A 10,820-nucleotide genomic window follows, 5' to 3' on the forward strand; every position below is an offset into this window, starting at 1 on the left:
TTTGTTTCGAGAGAAATATCCTGAATGCCTCTTAATAAGATTATTTTATGATGAAGCAGAAATGTGCGATGCTATTGGTTCTAAAGCAGGCATGAAAAATAATTTGGGATTCTTCTACTGGATGCTGGAAGATTTTTCTCCTACTCTTGGATCTAAGTTAAAGTATATTAGTTTGGCTGGAATAGTCCCTTACCCATTAATTAAAAAGTACGAAATAAATACAATTTTAAAGTGTTTTATTGACGACTTTAAGTTCTGTAGTATCTGGCGATAATTTAGGATCAAATAAAATATGTGGATTTAGGGAAGGATTTTCCGGGAGTTTTCCATGTAGGTATTGTAACGCACCAAGGAATTTAATGAAGATAATGACTGAGGAAGATGATAAATTACTCAGAAGTACAGAAGAACACAATCGTCAAGTTTTTGAAATTACAAATTTGATACTAAAAGAGAAAAGGAAAACTTAAGAACGATGTATGGAATTAACAGAGATTGTGCATTAACTGAAATTGAGGGCTTTCATCCCATCACATCAGCTCCGCCTGATCTTGTCCATGACGATCTTTTGGGATTCCTTAATATGAAACGAGTAGATATGCAAATTAGCTAAAGAGAGACATTCTTATTTATATTGCCTTTAGAGAAAGAAAGAAAAGTAGCCGTTACCAGAGCCGGCGTTACCAGCGACGTTACCCAGACGTTACCTTTTGTGTTTCAATTAAAAAAGTATATATATATATATATATATATATATATATATATATATATATATATATATATATATATATATATATTGACTTTTATCTGTATTTTTCCTTGCAATGAAGGAAGAAAGAAAATATTATCACGCTTAGGGCCTACCACCTAAATACAAGAACAAAATTTTAATTTAAAAATCATATCGTAGATTATTTTCCTTGGGACACGTTCTACGTGTCTTCAACGAAAATTAAATTAAAAAATCTTTATGATTCACTGGTGAATTCACTCACTATATGTGAGTGAATATAAAGTTAAATAAGTAAATTATTAGTAAATACTTTGTGAATTAGTAAATAGTGATTTAGTAAATAGTAAGTATAATAGGATAAAAAAGCTGTAAATTGGTTAAATTGGATAAAAGGCAAAATTGGAAATTGGTTATATTTGATAAAAACAAAGGTGGAAATTGGTTGAATTGGATAAAAGGAAAAATTGAAAATTGGTTATATTGGATAAAAACAAAGGTGAAAATTGGTTAAATTGGATAAAAGGAAAAATTGGAATTTGGTTATATTGGATGAAAAAGCTGGAAATTGGTTAAATTGGATAAAAGGCAAAATTACAAATTTGTTATATTAGATAAAAACAAAGCTGGAAATTGGTTAAATTGGATAAAAGGAGAAATTGTTTATATTGGATAAAAACAAAGCTGGAAATTGGTTAAATTGGATAAAAGGCAAAATTGGTTATATTGGATAAAAACAAAGCTGGAAATTGTATCTATTATATTTTTATCAAAGCCTTTTTTAACGTAAACAATAATTGTAACTCAGGAATTGCTTAATTTTTTTGTCTTGCTAATTCAGCTTCTATTTGAATTATCTCTGACATCATCATATAAGATTTTGTGTATGCATTAGAATTTCTCATAATATTTTCTATAGATTTTAAAACGTCTTCATCCAAATTTTCGTTACTTTTTAATCTGTATCTGATTGATTCCTTAGAGTCTGTTTATACATTGCGATGAGAAACCCTCATCGCAACAAATCCAGGAATCCAAGCACTGATGAGTGTATCAATGGAACTCAATATAATGTTTCATTAAAAGAAATTCTAAAATTTACTTTTTAATATATAAACACTAAACTTTTTATTCATTAAATTGTCATTATACTTTACATTAACTTTTAAAATTAACAGTGTAGAATTTAAATTAAAATATAAAAACTTTATTTAGAAAAACGCGGACGAAGTTCCACCCAAAAGCATTTCATTCACGAGAAAATACTAAAATTTGATATTGTACGAACGAAACTTTCGTACACGACACAAAATGCGCTCGAAATAGCCCTTATTACAGAATTACATTTCAATTAAATTGTTAATTGAAAAGCGAATAAAACGACAAAATTTTACGACACTGCGCAGCGATCTCGACCATACGAGCCAACAACTTTTTTCGAAGCAGCAAAAAAACCAAAGCGACGCTTCGATGCGATAGAAAACTATCGAGATATCGATCGATAGATCGGCGATAGAATCGACTTTTCTGTTCAGATTCAAACTTAAATTAAATAAAAATACAATTCCTGAACATACCGCCGCCATTGAACTTTCTAAAGTTCAAAATCGAAATACAATCGTAGATATGAATACAAAATTTTGGTTTGAAATTGAACTATCATTCTTGACAAAAAAAGTAGATTTTTTTTTAAAAAGTTTTAATTCGATAGCGATTATTTTTATGCGAATGTCGATTAACAATTAATCTTCATGTTTTACAGGTAGTACAATTAGCTTTGTGATTGGGCGAACATAAGTTCCCGAAGCAGTTTTAATAGTTGCGACTCGAACAAGATTATCTGATCCCTTCTTGACAGAAATAATTCGACCAATTTGACACTTAGTTGGCGGGAGATTTTCTTGTTTTAAAAGAACCATTTGATTAACGCAAAGATTTTCCAGTTTTTGTTTCCATTTATTTCTTTGCTGCAACGATAACAAATAGTCTTGTGACCAAATTTTCCAGAAAGATTCGAGAAGTTGCTGCCATAGCTGCCAACGAGAAAGACGAGATTCTTTTAAATCTAATAAAGAATTTTCAGGTATAGCAACAATCTCTCCTACTATCAAAAAATGTCCCGGCGTTAATACACGTAGATCTGAAGGATCGTCACTTAGAGGACACAAGGGTCTTGAGTTAAGACACATTTCGATTTGACACAATAAGGTATTTAACTCCTCATAATGCGGAGTTCGATCCAGCAAAATTCGTCGAAGATGGTGTTTAACACTTCGAACACCAGATTCCCAGATGCCACCAAAGTGTGCCGCGGCAGGTGGAATGAATTCCCAACGAATTCGATCATTAATGAGAAATGCTTGAACATCTCGACAACGTATAAACGACTCAAAATTTTCTGTTAATTCGCGATATGCTCCCTTAAAATTCGTTTCGTTGTCGCTATATATCACTGACGGTAAACCTCGACGACCAACGAAGCGTTTGAGAGTTGCGATAAAAGAGTCCGAAGAATAATCGTATACGATTTCTAAATGTATTGCGCGAGTCACAAAACAAACACAGCTAGCCTTTAATCGAACACAAATGACGCATTTGTAAATAACAGACTTGATTACTTGTTTTGAACGCAAAATCCAAAATGATTGTCTAACCAAATTTAATGTAAGCTGTGTTGATCCATGAAGACATTTCTCGTGATAATGTCGAACAATTTTTTCAACAACTGAATGTTTTTTCAAAATTGCTGGGTGACGTCTTTCGAATTCGAGAGGAGCGTTTGACAATCTCCTACCAACACGTAAAATGCCTCTGTCATCTAAAAACGGATTTAACGAGATAAGCGAATTCGAATTTGGTAACAATTATTTTCCTTTTAATTTTGATATTTCAACAGGAAACATTTGAAGTTGAATCAAACGAGTGCAAACTATTTGACTCTCACGACAAAATCTAACCATTGAAATACTCTCTGCTGTTTCACAACCAGGAATAACAAATTTCAATCTAATAACTAAAAATTTCAAAATATACGAGACAATTCGAATTAGTTTTGGCCAAGAGGAAACTTTTGTCATTAATATATCGAACCATGTGTTGGAATCAATTCCAACATGGCAGACTTTATCTCGAGACTCGAGATTTGTTCCCAAAATAAGCATTTCTTGATCAACTGGCCAAGAATCCTCTGCTCCACTTAACCAAGTGGGACCCTTCCACCAGAGTTGATTTTCTATTAGGTCTGATGCTCGAACACCACGTGATCCAATATCAGCTGGATTCTGTTCCGATTTAACATGTTTCCATAACTCGACAGGAGCAACCGATTGAATTGCAGCGACTCGATTCGCCACAAACGTTTTCCACGTTGAAGAATGTTTTCTCAACCAGGCTAAAACAATTGTCGAGTCAGTCCAATATACTGTTGGCAAATTTTCAAATGAGAAAACATTTTTTATTGATGATACAAGTTGGGACAGTAAAAGTGCACCACAAAGCTCTAAACGAGGGACTAATAAAGTTTTCGTTGGAGCTAGTTTTGTTCGGCTCGCAAGCAAACTCACTTGAATTCCTCCTGATTGAAAAACCAATCTAAGATACACAACAGCTGCGTATGCTGTATTCGAGGCATCTGAAAAACCATGAATAGATGACTCAATCACCTCTTCTCCCTGACCTGTCCATCTAGGAATCGATAAATTTTCTAAATTCGAAAGATCTGAATAATACGACAACCAAAATTCAGACAAATCTTGCGGTAATGGCTCATCCCAAGTCAATGCTTTTAACCACATTTTTTGAATTAAGATTTTAGCAATGATAATCACTGGAGAAACCCACCCAAGTGGATCATAAAGACGAGCAATCAATGATAAAACCGATCTTTTCGTAATTTTGCTATTTTCAATTAAATTAATTTTAAATCGATAAACATCAAGAGTAGGTACCCATACGATCCCAAGAATTTTTAAAGATGTTTCGTCAATCAGTGATTTTTCAACGGCATGGCCGTGATCAGATAAATCAATGTCCTCAAGCAAGGTTGAACAATTACTTGCCCATTTTCTTAAATGAAATTTTCCTTTCGCGAGAAGAGAAATTACTTCGTCTCTAGTTTCTTTGATTCTTTCTTTGGAGTCAGCACCAAAAATACAATCATCGATATAAATTTGATGCTCTAAAACGAATGAGGCCAATGGGAACGAATCACCCTCGTCTTTAACGAGTTGTTTTAGGACACGAAGATCTAAAAAAGGGGCTGCAGTGGTTCCGTAAGTAACAGTGTTCAAACGAAATTGAATTGGATTTGATAATGAAGTTGAAAACCACAAAATCCTCTGATAATCTCGATCTCTCTCATCAATCAAAATTTGCCTGTACATTTGGGCAATATCAGAAACGTATACGAAACGATAAGTTCTCCACAATAGAGTGATTTTAAAAATGTTACCTTGCAATCTTTCCCCAATATGCATGTGATCGTTTAAGCTTATAAGATTGGACGTTTTTTTCGATGCATTAAAAACGCCACGAACTTTTGTTGTCGAACTTGATTCGCGAATGATCGGATGATGTGGTATATATACTACCTGTGACTCATCTTTCGGCTTTTCATCAATACGACTCATATGACCCTTCTTCTCATAATCGACGAAAAAATCAGTATACTGGGACATGATTTTCGGGGACTTGCTTAATGTTTTTCTTAGATTTAATAACGCCTTTTCAGCATATTGAAGCGAATTACCAATATCGATGGGTGTGCCTGATTTAGAAGGATATCTAACCTTGTATCGACCGTCCACTTCGCGGGAGTGGGTATTTTCAAAATATAATTCACATTCTTGTTCTGATAACGTAACTTTTGAAGCACGAGGAATTTCTTCAATTTCCCAAAATCGTTGGAGCGATTCGCCAATATCCGAGTTTGAAGCACAAAAACCTGCAAAGTCCGATTTTCTAAAACAAATTAATTCGTTTGAATTATTATTACTACCAAAATTTCCCGATAAAATCCACCCAAAAATGGTATTTTGTGCTACCGGTTGATTATTTCCCCCTTTTTTAAGCCCATTTCGCATAATCATTCCATACAAATCAGCCCCAATTAAAATTTGAATAGGTTGCGCGTTGACCAATTCGTCATCAGCAAAATCAAGACCCTGCAAATGAGGTTGTTGTAAAATTTCAATATCCGCCGAAGGAACGTAATTCGTAATTTGTTTCAAAATTAAAGCGTTAGATTTTACGAGAAAATTTTTATTTTTCGATGAGCAAATTGTCACCGGAGCAATGCCTTGCGAACACCCAGCCTGAACGTTATTGATACCCGTCAAACGAATGTCAGCTCGATCCGGAACGATATTTAAAGCGTGAGCAAGTTCTTCGGTAATTAATGTCCAAATGGATCCCTGATCCAATAGCGCGCGTACTTTTATTGAACGACCCGAACTAGACGATAAAATTACTTGAGCAGTTGCAAGAAGAACACGGTGGGAACTCAACGCTCCCGGTGCCGCCATATTTGAATGAGCAACTTCAGCGACATCTGAGAATTGACATAATTCGGAGTTGGATGTTTGAACCTGCAATGATTTGTTGTTATTATTATTAACACTTAAATTTTGTTTAAAATGTAGTAAGGTATTATGTTTCGCTTTACAAATCGCACAAGAGAACGAACTTTTACAATTTTTCAACGAATGTCCCTTCGCAAGACAATTCAAACATAGATTTTATGATTTTACAAATTTAAAACGTTCTTCAACTGAATTTTTTTGAAAATTAATACACTTAAATAATTTATGCGCAGAGTTACAGAATGGGCAACTATTTTCATTCGAAACAACATGAGATCTTACAATGACAGGTTTTATTTTATTTTCATCGCCTTTTTCAACAGCTTCCATTGCTCTTATGCGAGAATCTAAAAAATTTAAAAGCGTAGAAAAATGCGGATAGTCAATAGAATTTCCTAATTTTAATTCCCAGGCTAATCGAGTATTTGTATCTAACATTTGAGAAACATAATAAACCAATATGTCACTAGCACGAGGATTTTCATATCTACTACGCAAACGATCCCATGCTGATTCGAAATTGTTTTCAGTAAGCGAAACGTTTTTCAACAATAACGAAGCTTCACCTTCCAGAAAGGATTTTAAAAAATGAAGCCTTTGTAAATTATCAAGAGAATTATTTTTAATTATTAATGAATTAAAATAATCGCGAAATGTTGCCCAATCTGTCAACTTACCAGAGAATTTCGGAATTGTGATTTTAGGAAGCGGTGTTGATTGATAGCAAGTAGTAGAAGTTGAAGGCGTTGATTGCTGTTGAATCGTCGAAGCTTTGACCTCTCTTTCCATACGAGCAACATCCGTCATAATGTAATCGCTGAACTTCAAAAAGTATTCCTCTGCAGTCTCAAATTTTCCTTCAATAAAATATGGATCATCCTCATCCTTCTTCGACTTCTGAATTTGCTCCTCAATATTAACAGACAAATCCCAGATTTGTGAAATGAGTCTCAAACGATGGTTCAATGCACCTAAGGTTATGTCAGATGTAGTTCTGACAGCTTCTTTTGCAGAATTACAATGACGTTTTAAAGTAGTGAAGTTTCGTGTCTGTTGATCAATCAACTGTTTTATAGTAGGTTTTTCTTGTGCCGGAAACATGGCTGTGATTTAAAGCAAATTGAAATTCTAAAAAGTTTTATCACTAACACAATATACTTCGATAAACACTAAAATATTTCATGATATAAATCAAATGTTCGAAATTCGTGAATCAGCTGTCCATTTTGTAAACATTCAAAGCTATGCGCACAATTCTTCGCGCATGAACGTAGAAAATAATGATGGCCGCGTTTCGACGAACAGCGACATCAACGAAACGACAAAAATGTTCAACAACGACACGAACGATTGCACAAAATGGCGTCAAACCAAGCCACTAGAAACACTACGAAAAAATCACATGAATAACAAAATATCCCACTGGATCCTGGCAGGATCGCCAAATTAATGTTTATACATTGCGATGAGAAACCCTTATCGCAACAAATCCAGGATTCCAAGCACTGATGAGTGTATCAATGGAACTCAATATAATTGTTCATTAAAAGAAATTCTAAAATTCACTTTTTAATATATAAACACTAAACTTTTTATTCATTAAATTGTCATTATACTTTACATTAACTTTTAAAATTAACAATGTAGAATTTAAATTAAAATATAAAAACTTTATTCTTTGAAAAACGCGGACGAAGTTCCCCCCAAAAGCATTTCATTCACGAGAAAATACTAAAATTTGATATTGTACGAACGAAACTTTCGTACACGACACAAAATGAGCTCGAAATAGCCCTTATTACAGAATTACATTTCAATTAAATTGTTAATTGAAAAGCGAATAAAACGACAAAATTTTACGACACTGCGCAGCGATCTCGACCATACGAGCCAACAACTTTTTTCGAAGCAGCAAAAAAACCGAAGCGACGCTTCGATGCGATAGAAAACTATCGAGATATCGATCGATAAATCAGCGATAGAATCGACTTTTCTGTTCAGATTCAAACTTAAATTAAATAAAAATACAATTCCTGAAAAGGGTCATAAATAAATAATTAACCAAAACATGGATCCTCACCTTTATCCGGATAGAAAGCACTATTAATTTGATAGTAAATTTGACCTTGAATTTTGTAACAGAATGGTCCTCTTCTTCTGCCATTAAAATTAATTACATTAGCATTTAAAGATGCAAAAAAAAAAGAATTATTATACAGCCTTATATTCTTTTTAAAATGACCTGAATTTTGATGAAACCCTTCGAACAAAAGCCTTAATTCATCTGGATATTGTAATGAAGTTAACACATCACCTCCATGACTACAGCAGTCATTAAAACTAACTTTTTTACCAGCAACTTTTTCATCTTTAAAATGTTTAGCTTTGCAATGTGTGCAGTAATAATTCATCAGACCTAAATAATTTTCAACATTCAACTCATTTTGAATTTGATGCTTTAATACTCCTTCACAATAATTTCTTTGACATCGAGTATTCTTTGTTTTTGACAAAGAACTTGTAACACTATTTTTATTTTTTAATTTAAGGTTCTCAGCATATTCTATTTTGGATTCGACTTAAAGATTTTCTTAGTTAAAGTGTTTTTTTCACCTAAATAATTTACGTTATCAATTGTACGTTTTAATTTTTGCCTCTCACGATAATTTTTTTGAATTTCAGCCCTACTTTCTTTAAGTGTTTTTGATTCAATATTTATTTCATTTATTATTCTCGGGAAAGAAATGGATGTGTGTGCTTCCTCTGAATAATTTTCATTATCAATTTTAAGTTTTAATTTTTGCTTCTCGCGATAATTTTTTTGATTTTCATCCCTACTTTGTTTAACTGTTGTTGATGCAATATTTCCTTCATTTATTTTATTTATTATTCTCGGGAAAGAAATGGAAGTGTGTGCTTCCTCTGAATAATTTGCATTATCAATTTTACGTTTTAATTTTTGCCTCTCACGATAACTTTTTTTAATTTCAGCCCTACTTTGTTTAAGTGTTGTTGATGCAATATTTTCTTCATTTATTTTTTCATTTATTATTCTCGGGAAAGAAATTTCTTTCTTAATACAGTTTTAAAAAAGTTTGATTCTCCATACTAAGGTTGAATATCTTTTTCATTTAAAAGGCAATTCCAGTCATACACAACTATACAATCTACAACTATACTATCTACTATTAGAAAGTTGAACAAAGGGAAATTTACATAAACTATTGTTTTCGAACATTAACATTAAATGATTTCTCATATTACAATAATAGTAATTGACAGAGTGGGGCATAATATTAAAAAACAACGATGTTGCGAATGCTATTGCATATACTCCACAAGAAAGACTGTATTCTGGTTGTTGATCAACAGTTGTAAAAACTACTGGTGGTTCAAAAGGATATAATCTAATTAAATAATCTCTTTGATCATGATTTAAACCTTTTTTATTAACCCTTAACGGCCAAATGAACAAAATTTTGTCATGAAGTTTGAGGACTTATTTCGGTACTTAAAAATCAATAGAAAAATTCACGAATCATCATTTCTTAAGTTTTCATATGCGCTCTATCGAATGGCGTTAAAAAAAGTCAAAAATTTATAAACAAAAAAGTTATTAATGTTTTTCATAAAAAAAGTTCGATTTTTTTTCAATTTTTGTTTAATTTTCAATCTTTTCTACCATGAAATAGCGGAAAAATAATTCCAAATGTTACAAATAACGTGACATAGATATATAACCTAGAAGATAGGACTATAGAGAAAATTAAAAATTAAAATGGCGGCTCAAAAATGGAGTTTGAAGTTCAATTTTTTTTTCAAAATTTGATTCGAAAGTACGAAATTGTTAAAAGTGTTTAGATCAGCTTGAAATTTGTTAGTCGGGGGTTTTAGGGGTCGCTGATCACGAATCGGAAGTTCAATTTTAAGAATTCAAAATAGCGGACCCAATATGGCCGACAATTTTTTTTAAAAACTCATTAAATTTGCTTGAAACTTGTTTCTCGGGGGTTTTTGGGGTCGCTGATTATGAATCTGAAATCTAATTTTCAAAATTCAAAATGGGGGATCCAATATGTCCGACAAATTTTTAAAAACTCATTAGATTAGCTTGAAATTTGTTACTCGAGGGTTTTAGGGGTCGCTGATCACGAATCTGGAGTCCAATTTTCAAAATTCGAAATGGTGGATTCAATATGGCGGACAATTTTTCTTAAAAAATCATTAGATTCGTTTGAAACTTATGACTCGGAAGTTTTTGGGGTCGCTGATTACGAATATAATCTCCAATTTTGAAAATTAAACATGGCCGCTCCAATATGACAAACGAATTTTCAGTTGAAATTCGATAATCACGTTCTTTAGCCATTAAAATACTTAAAATATTTTTAATGTTTTCCAACTTTCACCACCTGGCGGTAAACGTGAACTGGAAAGTATTTTTTTTATTTTTAAATTTTATATTTTTTTCTTTTTTATGTATTTTTCTTCTTTTTATTTGTTATCATAAT

General features: G+C 32.6%; 1 protein-coding gene across 1 annotated transcript; it reads right to left on the reverse strand.

Annotated features, from left to right (window-relative positions):
• Positions 1-2,472: 2,472 nt before the first annotated feature.
• Positions 2,473-7,410, reverse strand: LOC122502234. The gene is made up of 4 exons (XM_043612178.1): positions 6,987-7,410; positions 6,592-6,818; positions 3,651-6,315; positions 2,473-3,548 (listed from the first exon to the last, which is right to left on the reverse strand). Exons 1-4 carry the CDS (start codon positions 7,408-7,410, stop codon positions 2,473-2,475), a joined length of 4,392 nt encoding a protein of 1,463 aa, XP_043468113.1.
• Positions 7,411-10,820: the final 3,410 nt, after the last annotated feature.

The sequence above is a fragment of the Leptopilina heterotoma genome, unplaced genomic scaffold, assembly GCF_015476425.1.
Source record: "Leptopilina heterotoma isolate Lh14 unplaced genomic scaffold, ASM1547642v1 Lhet_223, whole genome shotgun sequence".
Classification (NCBI taxonomy): Eukaryota; Metazoa; Arthropoda; class Insecta; order Hymenoptera; family Figitidae; genus Leptopilina; species Leptopilina heterotoma.